Raw genomic sequence first — 23,780 nt, forward strand, 5'->3', positions numbered from 1 at the left:
GTTCCATAGTCTAAAATGGATTTATATCTAAAATTGAAATTGAAAGGACAGCAAGTAAGAAATATTACAAGAAATAATCGTTCACACACATTTTAAACTATTGCAGTCTACAACTTAGGCAAAGAAATAAACCCAATAAGGTAAATTTTATTTATTTTCCAAATAATATTTAAAGAATTAATACTTACATTTCTATGGTTTAATGATATTCGACTTTGAAGTTCAGAAAAATTACTAACCAAAAAAATATAATCAAAAATGTTCATACCCACCTAACACTTCTCCATGTGTTTTGAAATATATAATTGTATACTGGTTATTTCTTAATTTCTTATGTACCTAAGCACGGATCTAAAAATCACAAATGGGGGGAGGCTTATTATCGAAAAATGATAAATAAAGAATTTTTTATAAATATTTTTTAAAGTAATTTCATTTTATATAACTTAAAATATGGCCCCTTAGCCCCCCTTAGATCCGCGCCTGTATGTACCGTGTGTTATTAGTTTTAGACTGAAAAGACAAAAAGAGTCTAAAAATGTTAGTATGTGAAATCACCAATTGTGATATAGTATTCATTAATGCTTTGATCTCTATCGAGACAATAAGTACTAGTTATTATGTAGAATATCCCTCATTCTCAAGTCTGTCGATATAGAATGCCTTTTTAGTTGATACAACTGATACAAGTGTTCTTTGACTAGATTTTCATCATTCTTTAAACTTTTCATAACAAATAATTTTAGCAAGTAAACATTATCACTCATAAGATTAATTATTATTTTTTAAATATTTCAATAAAAATAAGAACACATAAGTTTTTTACTATGGTAAAATTAGTTCACCGCTCATGTAATAAAAAAAATAATAATTTTATAAAATCCATATACTCTTAACATTTTTAAATATTTTCAAGACTGCAATAACAATAGTTTCAAAAATCAAAACCATTACTAATAAAGTACACAAATCATTATACTCATCATAGCAATATAGGTATATGAGAATATTTTTCTGCTTGAATTAAATATGACATACATTGAAGGTAGGAATTCCATTGTTCCACAACATTATTTTCAATGGGCACTTGGATTCTAAATTATTAAGTACTTCAATATCTGTAAAAATTAAACAATATAAAAAATTAAAAACCATATTAAATGTAATTTAGTTAATATATATATATATATCATAGTATGCATGAACATTGAACAAATTACAACTAACTATTAGTGATGATATATTTATTAATAGTTTCCACAAATTCTGTAGAAGGCAATACAAAATGAATAGTGCCCACATTCAACTTTCCAACAGTGAGACCCAATAATTGTCTGTCGACTGAAAAGACTGGACCACCGCTAAACCCTTCACGCACATTACAAGTGGTTGTCAATATGCCATGTATCATTCTGTGCATGTGACCAAAAACTGTAGACGGTACATATTCTCGACAAGGGAATCCAACCGAAAACATTTTTTGACCTATAAACCAGCTATTAAAGGTAACCACTAATTAATCATTAAATATAATATTGGTCTTACCAATGGTTGGGGTTTTGTTTGATATCTGACATGGTAAAATGTCTATAATTCGTTCAGTTACAATAATAGCAATATCATACGGAACAGTCTTACGATTAGCATATATAACTCTACCTTTAATTGCACGTCCATCATAACGTAGTATAACTGATTGTACTGTCTACCAAAAAACAAGATTTCAGAAATGTATCAAAAAATCAATCACTGATTAATCTGTTGCTACAAACATGGTCTACGACATGTGCACAAGTGAGGAACAGGTGTCCATCGATAGCATCAGATGTGTGAACACAAACTGCTGTTCCCTCGTTCTGACCACACTCAATTTTCGCCACAGAGCATAAGTATAAGTATTGTTTGTCATTTTCTTTTTCTGCAATAAGAATACATGCACAGAACTGTTTTCAGATAATTTTGGGTATTCTATAATTTTACCTGAGCCGGCACTTTTGTCGATCAAATTGCACACCTTCATACTATTTATTGTAACCATTATATTTTTAATACCTATGTTTATTACAAAATCATTAATGGAACTTGTAGTCAAATTTAAAGTTATGATAGCATACAATTTAAATACAGAATTATTTTAATTTAATTTAAGTTTAACATATAGGTATTCAGTAGTTTATTCAATTATAAGATTATTGTTTTACTAGCCCATTAACTGACAAATGATTTTTCAAGAAGAGGTGGGGTGAAGTTAATTTTTTTATATATTTTTTTTAATCATTAAAAATACAATTAGAGGACAATATAATATGATGATTGATTAATTTATAAATATAAAAAATAGTAATTTTTAGTAATTATTCAAATAATATTAAAAATACATTATTGAAGACTTATAGTTTTTATAAGAAAAGTAGAATGAATATAATAATCTAGAACATTAGAATTTAGAATACTAATACGTCAATACGAGAATGTTTTATACTTATATAGTATTATTATCTACATGGGCTTCGCGGTTTTTAATTTTTATCATTATTTTATTGGATTATCAAAAAAAAGATATATATATATAATTTTGTTATCATAAAGTTGTCAAGAAAGTAAAATTAGACTAATTAGAGCCTAGAGGAATAAGAAATTTGTTCTCTTTCTCTCAAACTAAAATAGATTCACTATATTAAAACATTTAATACGTGAGAATGCGAGATTTTTTTAGTTTATACGTAATACAGTGGTTATATGGATCAATAAAGCTTTTTATTAAATTATTTCTGTAAATCTGTAATTATTTGTAGGGACTTAAATATGAACGTAAATTATTATGAATTATACTTTACGTAATGATGTTTTCAAAGTTTGTAAATAAGTTTTTGGATATTGCCTATTGATTAGGATAGTAAGACATTAAGTTTTATCTTAAAAGTTAATAATGATAGTCCGTTATATTATATAATTTAAATTATATTTATTATTAAAAATATTAAAATAAATTATTTTAATAATAATATTAAAAACCATTGTGAAATGTATTCGGTGATATAGGCTTTTAGACCATCATCGCTCAGAATTGTTTTTTGTGTACAATGATCTATCAATAGTATCAAATTGCATGCACTTTTAAATTTTATCGCAATTCAAAGCTATATTTAATAGTTATAATTATAAACTATTTACAGTATATCTTTATAATCTTGAACTAAGAACGTCAAATAAATAATTATCTGCAAATTTACTTTTAAGCCCATCAAGAATAGTAAATCTAAATATATTTGATTATTAGTTATACATTTTCCCCCATATTTTCAATTATTTTATATTTTACAGCAACACAACTAATGTTTTTTACAAAAAAAAATTGTTCATCATAAAATGCAAATTAAATAATCTACACGAAGACCATTCTATCAAGAAAGATTTCATTTGTTTGATAAGGTGATCAAGTCCATACAGTAGTCAGTTATATTGCAATTTATATTTAAAATAATAGGTACCTATTTGACTTATAAAACATCATATAGTGACAACAGTCATCAATAATTTATCACTTTACTACACGTCATGTAATAACTAATAAGGTTTATTTAATAAAATGATTTAAGTACATAGGGTATAAATTAATATGCACAAGTTAAAGATCAAAATGTTTGGAATTTTTATTTAAAACAATAACATCAAGTATTTATAATAAATCAATACAAAAATTAATAAAAAGTAGAAATAGTGTAAAAAATTCCATAGTATAATATATTTATTAAATAGGTAATATTATGATCAATAGATAAAAATTGTTGACACATGATCATCTATGAGGTGTGATGCTGTTTTTGCAAAATGGATCTATTGAATCTACAAAAGAACTTATCATATTAGTGATTATTAAAAGTAAACATAAATTAATAAATTATAGCAAGTAAAAAATACCATGATAAAAAATTTAACAAAAAAAAATCCTATAAAATAAATACACCTCAGTAAAAAACTCCAAATGATATAGGCTTATATACTATAAAGTAATATTTTATAAATACAAGTATACAATATTTAAGTATATTTGATAAGTAAAATAACAATGACCTACTTAATTAGTCAATATCTATATTTGAATAATGAAGTTGTAATCAGATATTTCTATTTTTATGAAAATTAAATAAATATGTATTAATTAATATTCAAAAAGTGAAAAAAAATAATGAAAATACAATTTTTTTAGATATTGATCAATTGTTGTACCAATAATAATTTTATACAATTTTAACAAAAATGAATAAAAACTATAGTTTTTTTTTTTTGTTACAGGGCGTTTTTTCAAATTGGTCATTTTTACTATGAATTTTTTTCCACCAGTGGAAGGGGGTATTGGACATTTAACACACAATGCCCAAATACAAGTATCATAATGATTTTATAAAAATTTTAAATAAAAAATATAACATTTTGTTTGGTTATAAGTCAGTGAATTAAAAATGTTGAAATATTTTGGATTGGTTCCTACCTGGTGAGTAAACAAAGATTAATACTATATGTATTTATAACAAATGATAAGATATAGCTGCTGCATGTTAAACCTGACTTTTTGATCTTATAAATAATGTATAATTTTTTTTTTTTCCATATAAATAAGAATTTATAACTTAAATTATTAAAATACACCACTGTTTGTCAGTAATCAAACAGCATAGCAGTATTTATTGTATTAATAAATGTTTTGATTTAAATTATTAACTAGATGATTAATATTTGATTGAATAACAATAACAAATTTTAACTAGTCTCGAAAGTCTGAAAGTAGTTTTAATCATAACAATTATTTTAAATTAAAATAAATAATATAAATAGGTAACTATAAATGCATTCCACTTATGATAATTTATTGTACCGAACATATTTATCACTCTGGAATGTATCAATAATGTGGAAGATCTTTTATTATATATAATAGGAACAAAAATATAATATTACAATAATACTACTATTAATCATAAAAGTTAAAATTAATTTAATAAATTGCACATAAATAAAGTTTTAAATATAATAATATTGTATAATTATTTTAAACTTAAGTTTGATTAGATGTTTCAAATTTTCGAGGTCAATATTGTATTATTTTATTAAAGCTATAATTATCATTTGTCATTAATAAAAAAAAATATACAATAAATTATTTCATACGTGACATTTAACTAATATATAAATGTGTGTGTGTGTATAGAGATAACCAGATGATCATTTGAGAGTGATTTTACCATATGTCATGTTTTCTGAATAATTTTATTTGTCAATTATACAGAAAATATTGTTAAAGACTAGAGGGATCAGTATGAAAATGATATAGGCTACTTATTATAATATAAGTAAGATAAATGCAATTTCAGTAATAATATCATAGCTTATTTAGTAAATCAATACTGCTTATTTTTATTCATCAACCAGTGGATCATCTTCTAAAGCAGCTTTAAAAAATAAAATTAATTTTTACGGTTGTTAGATAAATGTAACATAAATAGAAAGAACAAGATTATTTTTTTAAATAAGAAATACAGTTATAATAAAATTGATGTATTTACCTTTTGTGTTTTGTGTAATAACTTTATCCAGTTCATTTCGAAGAGTTTGGGCATTGTATTGATATCTAGAAATATCATTTAATTCTTGTCTGTCAAAAGTTGGACTTGGTTCTGGAGTTTTACAATGCATTGATAACATATTGGGTGAACTTTTTTGTCTAAAATTGATTTTTGATAATAATAAAATTAAATCAAGATTAATTTTTGAATAAATATATTAATTTTAATAAATTTTATCATCTGAAGCGATAAATTTTTTTTGAATGCATTTTTTTATGATTAAATAATCAAGGAAACATAAACAATTTTTAAAACTAATTATGATTAAAATTTTTAATACATAAATCATAAATAAATTCAAAATTATATACGCACATATCATTTATTCCATAAGTTTTGTCCACCAATGTTTTCCATTTATTATCTTGTGTTTTTTCAATTTCTTGTGAAAGAATCTCACACCGTTCCCTTAATATTTGTTCTTCCATTTCTTTAGCTATAATAAAATAATACCTACATAAATTTTTTTAAATATTTGTTAAAGTATTTTTCTAACTCACTCTTTAGTGTTGTTTGAAGTTTTGCAATTTCTAGTTGAAATCTTTGTCTTGTATTTTCAAATTCTTGTTTAAGTTGGCTTTCAATTTTTTCTCTTTGCATTTCTAATTTTCCATGTTGATCCATCTTAAATGGTAGATATAGAAAATGTAACATATGTTAAAAAGTTATAATTTATTAAAATTGAAACTCACTTGTTGAGATAATAATTTATCTAGATCACAAAATTTGTCTGCTAATTTTTTTTCAGCTTCCATTTTCACTTTACTGATTTTTCTTTCTTGTTCTGTTTTTAATTTCAATACTTCTTTTTTGGGTATATAATCTTTGGTAATTTTAGATTGTAATTCTTTCAATAATTCTACAGTTGAACTACATGACTGATGCGCATTAACTTCTACAGATAAAAGTTTAACACGTTCATCAAGTTCTATCCGTTTTTCCTGTTCCAGTTTTAATTGTTCTTGTAGCTGTTTTATCTATAATAAAAGTAATGTACTAAATTCAATTGTTTGTAGAAAAAAAAAATGATTAACATATTTTAATGTTTGAAATAAATATATTTTGTTTAATTTGTTTTTAATTACTATATTTAAACAATTAGAATATATTTATGATAAAAACTACTTTAACACTCACAATGGTTTTGCTATCCATTGTACAAATTTCATCTGTTTGATTAATAAGATTGCCAGATTCAAGTTGCTAAAAATAGAAATTTTTAAAGATAGTATATATTTTTAATTATATTTAATTATTAGACTTACAGTTGTTATTTCTGCTGATTTATGTGCACTGTTATTAGTGCATTCATTGTTAATAATTTTGTCTGTAAGCTATCAACAAAAATAAAATTTATATATATATTATTTATATGATAGCATTAAAGCGGTTTTATATCCATGAATGTTGCGTATTTGTATTTTTACAAGTAAATAAAATAACTCAAATTGCCTATCGGTAATAGTACAAGTATTCATGTATTTTAAACTATTTTAATGCATATTCATTATTAACAGTATTAAAGCTATGATTTTACAATATTATATAATAAATATTATTTTTAATTACTTCTTTATTTATTGTTTTGAGATACTGGTTTTCTTTATCTAGATTTGTTGAAGAGAGTTCTAGTGTTTGAATTGTGTTTAAAGCTTCTGTGTATTTAGCATCTAACTGATCTAATTGTTCTTCGAGTCTCTTAGTTGTTTCATTTTTACTGGAAATATCTTGTTTAAGATTTCCCAACTTATATTTTAACAGTTCTGTTATTTCTTTATAACCAGATGATTCTTGTTGTAATCTGTCTTTATCAATAGTTACTCTTTTTAGGTAAGCTTTAAGAGATTCAGTTCTCTAAAAAAAAAATATGTTAAAGCATTTTTAAATAAGGATAATATTATTAGTTAATTAAAATCTACTTTTAAAGCATATCTAGTGCGTTTATGTGTTCCGTAAATATCCTCATGGCTAGTTGAAAATGATATTGTATTCTCTGTGTCAGAATTATCTGATGTGTTATGTTCTTTAGAAATTCCTTCTGCCAAATTCCAATAGAAAAAATTATATATAGTTAAATACTTAAATGTTTTATTATACAGAATGATTCATTTCTATTACATTATATTTTAGTATACATTTAAAATTATAATATAAATGATGATGACAAATATTAATTATTTGGTTGTCTCCCAATATGAATCTATCAAATGGTTAAGATTCTATTATATTTAAGATATTAGCATTGTTATAATTATTATAATATTTGTTTTTATATATCCCATTTTAATGTTATAAGACTAGTGCTATTACAGGTAACAACAGCCTCTTTTATTTAGTGTCATTTTTGGTATATTATAGCAAGTTACTTTAATTAGTAAACTAGATTATAATTAACTATTTTAAAAGCTTGTAAAATACTTGTATAATTTTCCATCTAAAGAACCCAGTTTTATAATGTTTTTAATTTATAAAACCATAATAATGTTTAATTTTAATTTTTAATAATTAATAATTTCATGTAAAATGATTGAACTTAATACAATTTGTGTTATACTTATAAAATATATATAATACTTTTATTAAAATGAAGGTAGACCACAGTTCATCGGTCAACTGAATATGTTATTGGTGAGCCACATTGGGAGATAGCCAATTATCATTTATTACTATTGCTTGGATTTGAATGCATTTAATATTCAAACTACCAAAATAATATATACATACATATGAGTTAAAAACTTAAAATATGCAAAATATACTAAAATGGTTTTATTTATTACATTTTAAATGTATGGTATTATATAGACTTGCATTGAAATATTTTATCAAAAAACTACATTATATTATTTTAAAAATTAAAAATATTAGATCAATTCATGCGTAAACAATAACATAGGCTTAACATGCAATAAGGCTTATATCTACTTTTCATATGTTGGTTATAAAAATGAATTGATACTTTAATAGGATATCTAGTATTCTAGCTAATAGGATGTAATCTAGAAACAAAGTTGATAACTATAATAATATTATAATAATCTAAATTAACAAAAATTTATCTAAATACATGAGAAAAAACTGTATTGTTATAAAAATATGAAAATATGTATTTACAATGAAATTTTTAAATATATGTAAATATATGTAATATAGTTTATTAAATTGAAAACCATATGAAATCAAAATATGATTTAATCTATCATGTTATAGGAAAAACGTGTACCTATGTACATATAAAACTAAGCCAAATGTATTACTTAGGTTGATAACGGGTGTATGGGAAAATAAAAGTAATCAAGATTCAAGAGTTCAAGACAGCAAAACATGAAAGAAACTTAATAATATAATGGAAGACATTAAGTTAAAGAAAAAAATGTTATAGGAGGATGGGAATTAGTTAAATGAAATGGAAGAGGTATTTTAGAAAAGTGATATTTTCAATAGAATAAATAATAATCAAAACATATAATTATGAAATTAGAAATAATATTACTGAGGATATTTTGTAACGAGATATTTATAATTGAAATATTTTCAACAGAGAATATTATGAGGGTACATGGAAATTATTAAATGATAATTATTTATATAAAGAGTGAAATAATCTCTATTTTGAAAAGGGCAGCATAAAAAAATGTAAATAGTTATTTAGTAACATTAGCATATTATTACATACTTTTTAAAATATAATGTAAAATTGAAATTTATTATGAAAAGCTGTGAATAATTAAAAAAATTGACCTCAAGATAGGGAGAGCTGAGAGAGATTATTTAGTAAAATAAAAATATTTTAAATTTCAACTGTGTAATTACTAATTAACAAATTAAATTATGTTATTAAAGTTGTTATTATTTAGGAAAATGTATAAAACAGGTATGTGTATTGTGTATAAAAATGTCTTTTTTAAAACATTTTGTCTCAAACTCATCAGTCATTGTATTCAAATCAAACTAATATTTGATTAATAACAGTGTAGGAAAATGTTTTAGTAATAGATAAGAAAATGTAAAAATTATCTTGAAATAACAAGTGTTATATTAAATTAATTATATGAATTGTACACACATATTTATTATTTATAATAATTGATTATATTTACCAAGAGTTGGCTTAGATTTTGGTAAACCAATTTCTTCAGATCTGAAAACCACAAAGAAATTTATTAATCAATTACAACTTTATCTTCTTACAAAGACTATTCTTAGTTTATAGAAGTTAAATTAAATATGTATAAATTTAGTAGTATTTTATTGAATTTTTGTTACTTAAAAAAATAAAATTAAAACAATAATATCACAAGAAAAAAAATAGTAAATTAAAATAATAGTGATTTTTGAAGTATAAACTTACTCGCTATCAGATTCATCAGATTCACAGTAGTTTTTAATAACAGTATCTTGTTGCACTATTTTATCATTTTTTTTATTTGGACTATACCAGTAATGTGGCCCTTCGTCTTCAGACGTCTCACTGTCTTTAACTTCTAAATGATAATCATCATGATGTTCATCATGAACTTTAGGCATTCGCATAGATAACAAAAGACTTCTTTTGGAACGTAGACTATCATCACTTTGGCTATCTGAATCTCTCTGTTGATTCTCAGTTGTATCATAATTATTTTTTAATTCCAAACATAATGACTTAGAACGTTCAAATTCTAAAGAATTTTTATCAACATTTTCAGTGGGTATATGCTCATTAAAGGATTTGCTTTTACCGAATGAAGAGTGTGCAAAGTTCAACTCTGGACTAAGCTGATGTAATGCTTTGTTTACATCTGATGGAACAGTGAGTTTAAAAGTACTCAGTGAAGTTAAAGACTTATTTCTGACATGTTTTTTAGTAGTAGTCTCATCAATTATATTTTCTGCAGATGCAGAAACTCTATTTTTTGTCTTGTTCATTAATTTTGTAGTTATAAAATTATAAAATGTATTCATTTTTTTATTTTCTTCTTTCTTATCATTCACAGTAGAACACGATTGATTAGGATCAGTCGGAAGGCTTTCATCACTTCCCCATTCCAATTCTGAATCATCTGTGTTTACTGCACAAACAATTGGATCAGGGATTTGCTCAATACTTTCTTGGGTTTCATTTTCAATTTTTTCATTAATATCTGTAGTGTGTATTATGCTTGTCTGTATAAAATCCCAGCTTCTAGGAGGATCTAACGGCGGAGGCATTGTGCATTGAGATACTGATTCTTCATCTTTGATAGGTAAAACATTTACTATAGATGTATTTTTGTTTTCAATAGTTAATTTATTTTTCTCAATTACTTCTTTATCTGTTTCTATTGAACTATTATTTATTTCATTTTCATTTTTCAAAGTAGAGTTCAAAGTAATATTATCCTCTTCCTTATGATTGTTTTCAGTATTTAATTTATTTGTTTTTAATTCATCAGGATGATTAATTTTACAGTTTAAAGTCAGATTTTCCTTTTTATTATCCACCTCTTCAACATCAATTGTATTGACTTTTAAATCGTTATTTTCAGCTGTACAACTAGAAGCTACACATTCTTTTTCATTTAGGTTATCTTCAACATTTGATTTTGATGTTTTATCTTCTTTATTAAGTACTATAATTTGAGCATCAACAATATTTTGATTATTTGAAGTATCATTATTTTCTTGTGATTGAGCACCATCATTCTGGTCTAAATCATCTAGAACGTTTTCTTTAGATCTAGTTCTGGCCATTATACTCATTTTTTGCATAGATAATTGATTCACTACTTTAGAATGGCCTTCTTTAATTGCATAATCTTTCGCAGATAAACCTAAAAAAGAAAAAAATGAAAATATTATAACTAGGACTAGGATTTATATGCAATAAAAAATTGTAAAATACCTATGCATTTTATTTACCAAAATATGCAAAAACAAATTTTTATTATTTCTAGAATATTATTGTTTATCATAAATCATAATTCATAATTTATTATTATTACATTAAATTACTTTTTAAATAAATGAAATCGTTTTGTAAATGCTTGTCTTCAAACAATTTTTTTGAATTTTTAATTGATTCTGCTTCGTCATCAAAATCTGATATTACAGATTTTATTTAATTAAAATTATTTGAATAGTATTCTACTGCCTTTAACCATGTACTCCATCTAGTGATAATTGGTTAATCCGGGAATAGTTTACGTAGTTTGATAATTCGAATAGGAGCTTTTAAAAAATACTTTTTTAACCGTCGTTATTAACTTATCAACCATTAAAAATTCATTTCGTAAAAATTCGCTAATTCTATGAATCCCATGTGCCAAACATGTTAAATGAATTAAATTAGGAAATAACATAGTCAAGGAGTCCACGGATTTAACTATATATGGCACGGCATCAGAAATAAAAAATAATACTTTATTCACTCCTAATGGCCATAATAGGTGTATCACATCATTAAATATTTTACCAATAGTTTGGAAATTATATTTTTTAAGTTCTTCACACATTAATAGATATGGTTTTGAATAAGTGTCTTCGTGGAGGAGACCAACTATGACGTTTTAAGTATATCGATCATCAACATCTGTGATCTCATCTATTCAAACCCAAATTGGGCCATCACCAATTTCAGAACGAATACAAGAAATAGTATTTTCATAAATTGTGGAAACATAATTTTTGTGAATTTTAGACTGGTCAAGAACACATTTACCAGTATATTTTTCTAAAATTTTTTAAATGATGGATGATGTAATTTCTATATTGGTCCATCATATTTTAACATTTCTTGACATAGATCTAGAGAAAAATTTGCTTGTTTATTTTGGTTTTCTAATGTATTTTTAAAGAATGACTGTTTAGATTTAGCTTTTAAATTAATATTTTTGTTATGCTTTCTTGTATTTAAATGCTATACTACCTGAAAACGTTTTGTTACGGACACAGCTTGATCACAAATAATACAATATAATATTTTACCATCTTTTTTAAAAATGTCACTTGAAAATTCTTCAACAAATAGATGTAAGTTGGCACTTTCACTTTGAACTTTCGGCATTTTATAAAACTGATACTGTTATTAAAATCGCTCAAATTTTTAAGTATAAATGTCCGCACATTTATACAACAGACGACGTACTAATGAATTTAAATACTTCTGTGCTGTCTCACTGTATACATCGTTTAACAATGTGTAGATAATTCTATTGGTCGTTTAACTAAGATAAGATTAGATAGGTAATATTTATATTTTATACTCTATATTTACAAAAATTCGACGGATAAACAAAAACTATCAATTTTATGAAAAAGAACATCATTTAAAATTAACAATAAATTATAAAAATTTGAAAATTTAAGTTAAAAAATCAAAATCCCAAATATCTATAAATACGCATTGTGTTTAAAATATACAAAAAAAAAATTGGTTCTATTTAAATGAGAATAAGCCAAATCGTGGACAAATCTGACAACCAATAAATTTAGACTTCAAGAAAAAACATGCAAATGCATATAAATCCTAGCCCTAATTATAACATATAATACTTGATATTTTTTAAATTTAATTACCATTTATATCACAAGCATCAAGTTGACTTCCTCGGTCCAATAATAAGTCTATAATAGACATATTTCCAAGTTTTGCTACCACCATTAATGGTGTACGTCCTTGGTTATCTGCTATGTTTATTAGTGATCCATTATCTAATATAAACTCTATTAAATCACGATTTTCAGCAGCACATGCAACATGTAGAACGGATTCACCTGCCTAAAAATTATTTTTTGAAAATATAAATATAAATCAAATGATAATTTTATATACAAGTAATATAAATGGGTTGAAAATAGTATAAAAATATAAAAATTATAAAAATTACATAAAACTTAATAAAATAATGAAAGCTGATGTTAATTACATTATAATTATAATTATGCATGGATAAATAGTTAAGAACATTGTACCCTAAATAATATTTTTGAATTTCATAACTGACATTCTAATATTAAAAATAACAGAGTAATATAGATTCTTCATAAGGTTAAATGTCCTATGTATCTAATGTATTAGTAAGATGGAATTAGGGAACAATGTCCTCTTAATAAATAACAAAAACTTCATGGTTCATAATATATTATTTGAAAAACATTTTGTTAGTGCTAAAAAAGCAGTGTTAGATTATAATACTTACAGCATTTTGTGCATTTATATTAATTCCTTTTTTAAGTAGCATAGATATTATAGTGAATGAGCCCTGTTTTGCAGCTAAGTGTAAAGCAGAATTTTTATTTTTGTCTGTGCATGTTACATCTGCCCCTCTCTCCAACATTAAATGAACACATTCTTTTTGGCCGCATTCTACAGCCTACATGCACATTGTTATTTTACTTATATTTATAAAATTATACATTGTAGATAATTATAAATTGTGTTTAGATATTATTAATTATACGACTTTGAAGAATCAATTACATTTATATAATCAACACAAAACATGACCTATGCTTTGTAACAATATTTATTGTTAAAAAATTAAAATTACAATAAAACAATAATGAATTAAGTAATAGGTCTGTATTAATTTAATTTTAGTTTATTTTTTCTTAAGCAATTCTAGAGTATAATAGATACTAAATCTCTGTAAGCATATTTTCAACTTTTTAATTTCAGTTTTTTAACCTAATTATAACTACTTGTTAAAAAAATATTTATGTTATATCTAATGTTAGTGTTAGACTTATTAGAATAAGGTATAAATTGAATGCATAATTTATTCTATATTGATATTCCCTTCACCAAAATATTTGGTTCTTCAAAGCCATTGTTAGTAAGAACTACAAACTACCACCAAATTCAAAACAGTGATACCTTTAAGAACGGTGTATACCCATCACAATCAACATAATCTAAGCTAGCGTTGTGATTCAACAGCACCCAAGCAATGTTATAGTAACCTTTGGCCATTGCCAAGTGCAATGGCGTTCTGTCAAAGCTGTCCACAGTGTTCACATCCATTGGTTTTTTTTGCAGTAACATCTTGACTTTCTCTAGGCTGCCATTCCATGAAGCCCTGTGCAATCGGCTCATTTTTTCTTCGGTTTCGGAATCAATTTTATAGCAGAAAATAGCACTCTCTAGGTCATCATCTAGTTCATCACCTGATGGTGTTCCAGAACCACTTTTATCCTCTTTTTTTCCCCCTTTCACCAATTTTAACATTTTCTTCATTTTGACTGCGGTTGTTAAGGTGTGCAATCTACTAGAGTATCTACGAGGTGCAATCAAATATTCCAAATTAAAATATTGGTGTTGGCTTAGATCATATACTAGTATATGATTAAAGGGTGTTGGTAAATTTTCAAATTTATAACTCTTATCATGTATGTGCAGTTTGTTTATTTTGCAGTTTCAATGGCCACCTCGCGAGGTGACAAAAAATCAATAAGATACTACCTTAAGTACGCTTTCTGCACGGTTTTCATGAACGATTAACGAATTATACAACTGACGAATTTGATTTTCGAATGAATGCCGTTTGCAAAATGTGTTACCTACAATGGCAAGTAAGACATAATATTTTAAAACTCAACACCCAAAAAAATAAATACAAAATATAATATTTAGTTCTAGACTCTAGTATCAATCGACATTCGAATATTTGATTATCAGCGTAAAGCGCGCGCGCGCGCCGAGCAACGTCCAAGCAGTAAGCACTCTAAGCGGCAAGCGCAATGTGCACAGTAGCTGTGCGCTGTGTCCTGGACTGGCTGGACTCTGGAGTTAATTCTCGACAGGCGCTATCTACTAATCGTATGCGACATTAAGGTTTTGTCTGGCGAGATTTGAAATTTTATACGACTTACGAAAAGTTAACAGTTAAAGCGACTATATGATGGCTATTTAAGGTAAGCGACTTTTAAAACTGTGAGTCTAATCACTCATCAAAAATTAGCTGTTTTATGTTTACAATGTTTCAATATATTTATTATATTTTAAAATATTGAGATACCTATAACGATTTATCGTGTATGATTTTATTATATATTATTTATTATTTTATTTTTTAGTATTTTTTTTATGTACGGCTGTGGGACGCTATTTCGGTGATCCCACATCTACAATATTATATATATACTTATACAAAATGTGTCCAGTGGCGTAATTTGGAATTGGTTTTGGGGTGGGATTGGGATATAAGTTTATACTATCGTTCTATAGTGAGGTTCTGTCCCCCCATACTTCCCTTGTCCATTAAATCTCATAGATCACAATATTGTATTAATTTATCATTATAAATTAAATGAGGTAAATGGTATAGAAATGGTTTTCAAAGACAATAAAGTAAACAATTAAATGTATTTTTCATAAATTATAATATCAAGTCAATTGCTTTTTTGTTTTTTTCTCCAAAAAAAAGGGTCTGGGGGGATATATCCCCATAATTACGTCACTGCATGTGTCTATTGCGTGTGCGTGTGAGGTAACCCGACGTCGGCGATGAATAGTTTTGTTCTATTTATATTATTTGTATCTATCAATAATTATTATATTATGTCATATAGCCATTTAGGTACCACCGTCGGCCGTCGAGTCAGTCTCCGTCTCACTGCGACTGCGATAGTTTAACAGTGTCATGTCTCATGTAATATGAACCAAATATACTGTGTTTGATCATAGAATACAGATACCTGTATGATTATACCTATTTAATATTTTAAACTATTTTTGATTTTTTTATATTTCCTTAATCGGCATTAAGGAGTTTTTAACTCCTTTTTTTTTGGTTTATTTAAATAATTTACAATCTATACAACAATTAGTACAATAAGCAAATTTGAAGGTTAAAAAATGGTTAGTGACAGGAAGTTACTCCTACAATCGTAATTATGACATCCTTACCAGGGCCGTACCTATAAAGTAATCAAGGGCCTTCGCCCATCGAGTCTAACGAATTAGGTCTTCTTCGGTCTTCCTATGTTCCTAATGTTAAAAGTTATTTCGTTTTCAACCATAGAGAGTAAAAAATCAAACTGTCGAATATTGACACGAAAAAATTCACGAAATTGTACCTATGTTATTATTTTTTAAATGTCTATTAATTATAACACTTCGTAAAAACCTTCTGTATCGCGATACTTGAACATATCATCTGTTCGTCTTTTTTTTTTTTTTGGTTTTAGATAGGAAAATATAAAATCTTCTTCATCTTCTTCTTCCAATAATAAAGTCAAAATGTCATTATTATTAATATATATATACCTATCTCCATAATAATTAAAACAAAACTGTATTAATTATTTATAATTAAAATTAAAATCACACACGCGTCTGTATCAGGACAGATTTGTGAGTGAACTGAACATTATGTAGGTACTTTATAGCTACTATCTACCAAAATCGCCGCGACATGTCGCGTTTAGTAAAATACAATAGAAAAAATGTGTCGCGACGACAAGTCGCAGTTGTCGGTCGCGGCAACGTGTCGCGCCTTGGAAAACGTACCTTTACAGATTGTATAATTACGAATAAAAAATAAAAATCAATATGATATAGGTACATATAACATATTATATAAGTAAAAATAGGTTAAATATAAGCATGGGCACTGTGAGGGGAGGGTGCAAGGTTAGGTGCACTTGCACTCCCTGGCCCTCTCGATTTTCAAAAAAAAAAAAAAAAAAATTGAATGGTAGGTATTGAAAATAGAAAATATTTTATTTTGCATAATTATCTACCTATAGTCTATACCTATTATCTCTATTACCTATCTATTATAATAGATTTAATACCTATATAGTATATACTCTATAGAATAATATAATTAGAAATCTCAAATCAGCGTATACAAATACAATGCACGATACACCCCAGCCCTGATAAATTTCCTAGTGGCCTCTATGAATATCCCTTAGGAATTGGAATCTAGTTGCTTTGGTCGGCCCGGGCCCAGGGCCCAGTAGCCTTGGCTGTCTTCTCGTCGGATCTGAACCTTGCTTTTACATGATTTAATTTAATTAATCGTTATTTATTATATTTAATTATTAACTAGGAAATTTTGACAAGATAAATCCATTTTAGATCATGATATAATTTAATATTGATTAGTCGCTAATAATAATTATTGCTTAATATTAGGCTTACCATTCGTGATTTTTCCAGGTCGACAATTCAGTCTTGGATAATAGATAGTCGAAACTGATTATAATGGTCTGTAAATTGAATTTTGGTTTAATTTGTAATGAATTTTACGAAAAAAAATAAAAATAAATAAATAAATAATAAAAACTTTACAATTTTATTAAAATAATTGTGAAAAATACTGAAAAGTAACTTATGTTAACAAATTTAAAAATTATACTATTATGTTACCTGCTAAAATATTGAATAACTTTATTGTCTATAAAATACAACTATAAAATTATTTATAAGATAATTCTTTTAAAATAAATATAATAATATGTAATAAATAATAATGTATTATAATTCTTTAATCTTTGTATTAATATTTAACAAATAAATATTTAAATAAAAAAAGCAGTACACCTACAGCAAAAAAGGACCATAATAAGATGTCTCGATTTGGGTATTTAAAAATCTGGCAACTCTAGACTTATAATATTATTATATTATTATTTGCTGTTTGGGCGTTTGGCAGCAAGTCTCGTAACCGGGGAGTAATATTTTCAAACATATTTTTTGTTTTTTAAGCCGTTGCCAAGGTTATGTCTAATATCAGCATATTATCACAGAATAGAATATTAATTATTATCTATACTGTTCTGTGATAAGACTTCAATTCTAATTTCTATCAGTTATTTTATATTACACTATTATGGGTTTCATGTTTTTTATTTAATACAACGTTTATAAACTTAAGTATAAAGTTTATTCACATATTAATATTACATATGTATATTTTTATGTGTGGTGTGCTTGACATTTTTCGATTGTCATAAAATATGATCAATAAAGCACTGAACTTGAAACAAGTGAGTAAATACTATATTTTTTTTTTTAGCTTTATAGCTCATTTAAATTCTTTGCTGTCAAAACTAAATTCTTCCACTCCTATTGATTAAATGAATGGTTCATGTCTCCATTCTTTTCTTGTTTGTTAACTGGTACTTTCTTAACAATACTGTTGTCGGTTCTCCAGACATGGTCTGTCCACTTCAATCTTGCTCCTTTTACAAATTGTATTATACTATAATTGGAGTTTATTAATTATATATATACCAAATTATTTATGTGATTGTATGTGTCAAACAAAAAAAACTAATTTAATATTAACTATTTCATATAAAAAAATATTTAGACTAGTGCTATTACTGGGCACCTTTGTTCGTTATCATTCATTTTAGAAATTTGATAAATATTACTTAAAATTGAGAAAAGTGCTGGTTTCTAAAATAATTAAAAATGTAGTTATTCATACTATTTATTATCTAATTACTTACTCTTATTATAAAGTCCATAACATTATATCAAAGGTTTGTCAACTAAATTCTTATATATTTTAGATTTTGAGAGGAGCGAGGAATGTATTGGTTTTACAATGATGTTAATTTCTTTTTTATTCTGTAAACACTTTCCCTCCCCCTAAACTTGCTCAAAAGTACAAGTGTAGTATATTTTCTGAAAGGTAATGTTCTTGAGCTGGTACCTTACAGAGGTCATTTTTTGATTTTCGAAATGATACTCGAATTAAAAGCGGTTAAAGGAGAAAAAATGTACAACTACATGAATATGTAGTATAAAATAATTACGGCTTTGTTTAAAACCATAGAAACCAAAAAAAAAAATTATATAAAAAAGATCCCCTCATCCGCTCAGAATCGTTTTTTATCGAATGCAATCATATTGCATTCAAATTGAATACTTACAGTAAAATTACACTATCCTGTCCGAGATCCGAAGGGACTATGGACAAACATCCACCATCGAAATGTGTTAACCTACTTATTTTTTGTTCTAGTTTATGTTACGTCAGAAATCTATAAGATTGTATAGAGAATTTTTAAAAACAATTAAGAACATACCATTGGAAAGCGATAGACAGCAATTTTACATTTGGGTAAAAGACGATTTCAAAAAAAATAAATTTGTAACTGATGAGGTTTGTTTTAGTTTATTTTAAATTGAAATATTTAATATTAAATTTTAAAACAAAATGCTAACAATTTTAATTGAACTTTTATTAGAATTAGTTTAAATCTTCAATTAGTATTAAAATAAAATAATATGAAATAAATAAATTACTTGATTTGTATTAAATAATATAATTTAAATTATAAACAGAGTTAATACTTTTCACTATTTGTTTTTTTTTTGATTAATTTTTGTATCAATTAATAATATTTATTGAAATTAATGATTATTATCGTTTTATTTTAAGTACTATACATTTAATTTACAATATACATATTACTTATATTTATTGACTGTTAATTTAATAGAATAATGGTTTTTTTTTCAGTATTCTATAAAAACTTTACACAAGTATGGTGAAAAGTCACTGACCGATCTAAAACTCAATTTGGCTCTCAGTAGTCCAAAAACTTCGTGAAAACAAGGTAATTATGGAATTTAAATCTCAAGCTGAATCTGGATTACAACTTTTAGAAAGGCTTGTAGCACGCCCAATTATTAAAAATCTAACACCTTTATTACCAGACGAATTGACTAGTGAGACCATAGAAATAATTGGAGATGCATCAACAGGAAAAACATTATTTTTGACAGAATGTGTTGCTAAATGCATCACTCCTCAAAATTCTTATGGCTTGGATACAGGTGTTGTCTACATTGATCTAGATGGACAATTCAATATTACTAAATTAGTTAAAATCATTAAGCGTTTAATTAAGAATGCTGATGATAAATTAGTTAAGTTCTGTCTAAATAAATTAACATTGATCAATTGTTTTGATAGTCCAACTTTGTATGTTACATTTCAAAGATTAAAACTGTTTCTTACTGAACAGTCTCAAGTGGGGTTAGTTATATTGGATAGTGTTTCTGCAAATTATTGGCAAGATTCAGCATCTGGTGGTGAAAAGTATATGGATACATATGTAGAGAAAATGATATCATCATTGAAAATTTGTTTGGAAGATTTTAAAGTACCTATCATGTTTACGAGACAAAGTTATTTTCAGTCTAAACAAAGTGAATCTTTATTAGATTGTGTAAATCGTAAAATTGAGTTTCAAAGGTTGGATTCTGATTATTATGCAACTGTAACAAGAAAAAATTTAAAGCTTTGTTATAAATTTAATATTAATGAACAGGGAATCAGCGATTTTAATTTACAACTGTAGCTATAAATAATAAATATAGTATATGCGTACATTTTTTTATTATATTGTAAATTAGTATTTAAATTTCTGTTAAGTAATCCTAAAATGATTGAATAAAATTTATATTTCTAAATATTGTATAATTTTTTAAATAACGATTTATTTATTTTTAATTTGCTCTTCAGGAAAATCAAAAAATGGCATTAAACACTGATCTAAATACACTAGATCTTGAGCAGATTATTAAATGTATACAAAATGGGTGTGTACCAGAAGTACCAACTGATGAAAATCATTTGGCTGATCGTGAAAAAGTGTTATTGGCTCATTTAGAAATTGCAAAATCTGTTTTAAATAAACTTAGCATTTTGTTAACTAGACTCTTAAATAATGATGTAGACCTTCAAATTAAGCTTCAGGATATATTGAACCCATGCTTATATTTATGTGGCGAACATTGTAGTTCAAATTTTCTGTGGAGTGATGAAGAAAGTCATTCATTTATGAAATTGTGTATTGAAAAATTGTGCAGTCTCACTCATCACGTAAACGTTGAAGAATTAATTGCTCATTTAGATATTTCTAAGATTTTTTTTGGTTTACAATGTAAACTAGAAAATGATAATTGGAAAAAATATCCGGCTGCTGTTGAGTGTTTTATATGGATATTGAAATACTTAAAAGTAAGTTAACATTATAAAAGATGGTACCTAATATAGCTAATATTTTTCTTCACTTAAAAGGATGTATACCAGTATGTGTTGTTTTTATCTTACAAATGTACATGGGAAATTTATGTTGTTTGTTTTATTTTAATGGTGAATGATTTATTATAAAATGTAAAATTAAAAATATTACTTAGGGCAGACTATAGGCTTTTAAATTTTAAAGTGAGTTATGTAATTATGTAGAATATTACAATTTTAAAAATGATCATTACTCTCTTTAAAACATAATTGTCACTAAAAGGCTATCATCCTAGATCAGTGTTTCCCAAACTGCAGTTCGCGAACATAAATTGAAAATTCTATATACTTTATAGCATATTATATATAAAAAAAAACATTTTATTTTTATTAAAGGTCTGCAATTGCTTTTACTATCTCTAAGGGGTCCAGCAGAGAAAAAGTTTGGGAAATGCTGTTCTAGATAATAATTTTACCTTTAATTTTGACAATAGTCCATTTTACTGTAATATTGAAACCAATTAAAATTCCTTTGTATAAAAGTGTATGATGTTGAACGTTTGCAACACATATTGTGGATAAATAGTATTTAGTAGAAAGTACAACATAATTTATGTTTTAGATGCCACATTTAAATTCTTTATTATACCTGGTGATGCCATTACCATTAAATATGTTTGATGATTACCAAGATTCAAATATACTTACTGCTTTAGATGCTTTTCAACATATCATTGATAATACAGTTAGTATAAGTTTTGGTTTATATACTAATATGTCTAATACAATTTTACTGTTAATTTATGATTTTAAATAGTATATCTAGTTTGAAAATGTAAATTGGGTACTTAATTTTATTTGTGTTTAGCCATCTGTTGAATTAACAATGAGTGGCTATGACATTGTTTTATTGAAGTCATTTGAAACTGGTTTGCGTTCGGTTGAATATCAACTAATACCTAATTTAATGAAGTGCTTTTTATTGCTGATTTCAAAGATGCAAATGAAACATTTGAGTAACAAAAATTCTTTAGAAGTAAATTTCTTATATTGTTTTAGAAATCATGTTTTATTTTTAATCAAATTAATTATATATTAATTAGTGGACAAAGTTTGATGATGTTTTGAACATTTTATTGCCACGAATGGAACTAGAACGTAAACATGAACCAATTGTATGTTATGCATCAATTTTACCGCTTATTTTGGAGTCTACTGGATTATCTTGCATTCGTTGGTCAGAGCGTTTGATACCATTATTTTCGGAGTATATTATGAACAGTCAATCTACTTTTTCCACAGTGAAGGTAAATTTATTTAACTCAAACATTACTTTCACTAAATCTACTTAATATATCGTGTAATAAATCTTTAGGCAATTGAAGTGTTCATTCAACAAACGTGGCCAAGGCAATGTACACATTGGAATGTGTTACTAGTAATATTGATCAAAGCTCTATATAGTGAAGATAAAGATTCTGAGCAACCTAATGAAGAAAATATTTTAGCAATAGTAGAATGTATTAAGACATTAGAAGCAGCAAGACCTGAATGTATTCGAAACGTTTTGAATAAATTGAAAGAATGTAAAGAATTTCAATCAAAAATTATATTCAAAAAATATTTAGAAATGTTATAGATAAATAACTGCTAGTTTAAATATAGTAATATTTTTGTAAGTTACTTACAACTTTTCTCATTTTTAAGTCAATTCTTAATATTGTAATCAACAATAGTTAATGATTATAAAATATAAATACTATTAATTAATATCAGTTATGTTTTAAATATACATAGATATATTTAAATTATGCTTTTAAAACTCGGGTTATTAGATGTGGGATTTTATGTTAATTACTGTTAGTCAATGAAACATGTATTTTTGTATATGGAACAGGGTTTCGTCACTAAAAACCTGGGTGGTCATCCATCCGAGATCTAGCAAATCAAGATGGAGTTTAACCGCAACATCATTAAGTAACTGTAGCTAAATATTACAGTAAATCATGCCCAATTTATGTACATTATTTACCATATAGTGTATGTATTTATAAAATTCATAAATTATTGTTGTCAAAAAAAAAAAAAAATTAAAATAGTTCCTTTTAGTAAAAATGGTACCCCAACATCCATCACAGTTCATATACATAAAACTGTTGGTTGGTATATAATTTTTAGTATTTAATATTTAAACAAAAAAGAA

The 23,780-nt window shown here is 25.6% G+C and overlaps 3 protein-coding genes across 8 annotated transcripts; 1 reads left to right on the plus strand and 2 right to left on the minus strand.

Annotated features, from left to right (window-relative positions):
• Nucleotides 1–872: 872 nt before the first annotated feature.
• On the minus strand, nt 873–2,442 carry LOC114131489 (peroxisomal leader peptide-processing protease-like). The gene is made up of 5 exons (XM_027996716.2): nt 1,981–2,442; nt 1,773–1,918; nt 1,546–1,705; nt 1,228–1,485; nt 873–1,118 (listed from the first exon to the last, which is right to left on the minus strand). The coding sequence occupies exons 1-5, from the start codon at nt 2,036–2,038 to the stop codon at nt 1,024–1,026; spliced, it is 717 nt and encodes a 238-aa protein (XP_027852517.2). The 5' UTR covers nt 2,039–2,442; the 3' UTR covers nt 873–1,023.
• Nucleotides 2,443–3,628: 1,186 nt separating this feature from the next.
• LOC114131475 (putative ankyrin repeat domain-containing protein 20A2) lies at nt 3,629–18,156 on the minus strand. Of its 6 annotated transcripts, XM_050203557.1 has the most exons (17): nt 17,962–18,156; nt 17,734–17,801; nt 15,046–15,143; nt 14,461–14,860; nt 13,784–13,957; nt 13,161–13,362; nt 9,976–11,416; nt 9,725–9,765; nt 7,544–7,662; nt 7,194–7,478; nt 6,890–6,958; nt 6,762–6,827; nt 6,317–6,601; nt 6,125–6,248; nt 5,940–6,060; nt 5,565–5,722; nt 3,629–3,846 (listed from the first exon to the last, which is right to left on the minus strand). In XM_050203557.1, exons 3-17 carry the CDS (start codon nt 15,072–15,074, stop codon nt 3,800–3,802), a joined length of 3,561 nt encoding a protein of 1,186 aa, XP_050059514.1. In that variant the 5' UTR covers nt 15,075–15,143; nt 17,734–17,801; nt 17,962–18,156; the 3' UTR covers nt 3,629–3,799. The 6 variants fall into 6 exon arrangements, with proteins under 6 accessions (XP_050059514.1, XP_027852502.2, XP_027852503.2 ...); XM_027996701.2 differs by lacking the exons at nt 17,734–17,801; nt 17,962–18,156 and having other exon boundaries at nt 15,046–15,241; XM_027996702.2 differs by lacking the exons at nt 17,734–17,801; nt 17,962–18,156 and having other exon boundaries at nt 3,629–5,450; nt 15,046–15,240.
• A 1,499-nt stretch (nt 18,157–19,655) lies between these two features.
• LOC114131478 (TELO2-interacting protein 2-like) lies at nt 19,656–23,349 on the plus strand. Its single transcript, XM_050203562.1, has 7 exons — nt 19,656–19,708; nt 20,069–20,477; nt 21,077–21,574; nt 22,200–22,322; nt 22,446–22,613; nt 22,681–22,884; nt 22,953–23,349. The coding sequence occupies exons 2-7, from the start codon at nt 20,172–20,174 to the stop codon at nt 23,214–23,216; spliced, it is 1,563 nt and encodes a 520-aa protein (XP_050059519.1). The 5' UTR covers nt 19,656–19,708; nt 20,069–20,171; the 3' UTR covers nt 23,217–23,349.
• The last annotated feature ends 431 nt before the right edge of the window (nt 23,350–23,780 follow it).

Source organism: Aphis gossypii, chromosome 3 (assembly GCF_020184175.1).
Source record: "Aphis gossypii isolate Hap1 chromosome 3, ASM2018417v2, whole genome shotgun sequence".
NCBI lineage: Eukaryota > Metazoa > Arthropoda > Insecta > Hemiptera > Aphididae > Aphis > Aphis gossypii.

Bases quoted from the DNA above. Each gene is read 5' to 3' on its own strand.
- LOC114131489 (XM_027996716.2), bottom strand. From the start codon at position 2,038: ATGGTTACAATAAATAGTATGAAGGTGTGCAATTTGATCGACAAAAGT. The intron at 1,919-1,980 runs GTAAAATTATAG...TTCTTATTGCAG, and splicing joins CGACAAAAGTGCCGGCTCAG to AAAAAGAAAATGACAAACAA. The intron at 1,706-1,772 runs GTTTGTAGCAAC...GTTTTTTGGTAG, and splicing joins GTGCACATGTCGTAGACCAT to ACAGTACAATCAGTTATACT.
- LOC114131475 (XM_050203557.1), bottom strand. From the start codon at position 15,074: ATGAAAACCGTGCAGAAAGCGTACTTAAG. The intron at 6,828-6,889 runs GTAAGTCTAATA...TTCTATTTTTAG, and splicing joins AATCAGCAGAAATAACAACT to CAACTTGAATCTGGCAATCT. The intron at 3,847-5,564 runs GTAAATACATCA...GTTCTTTTGTAG, and splicing joins TATTACACAAAACACAAAAG to ATTCAATAGATCCATTTTGC.
- LOC114131478 (XM_050203562.1), top strand. From the start codon at position 20,172: ATGGAATTTAAATCTCAAGCTGAATCTGGATTACAACTTTTAGAAAGG. The intron at 20,478-21,076 runs GTTAAGTTCTGT...TTTGCTCTTCAG, and splicing joins AGAATGCTGATGATAAATTA to GAAAATCAAAAAATGGCATT. The intron at 21,575-22,199 runs GTAAGTTAACAT...TTTATGTTTTAG, and splicing joins GGATATTGAAATACTTAAAA to ATGCCACATTTAAATTCTTT.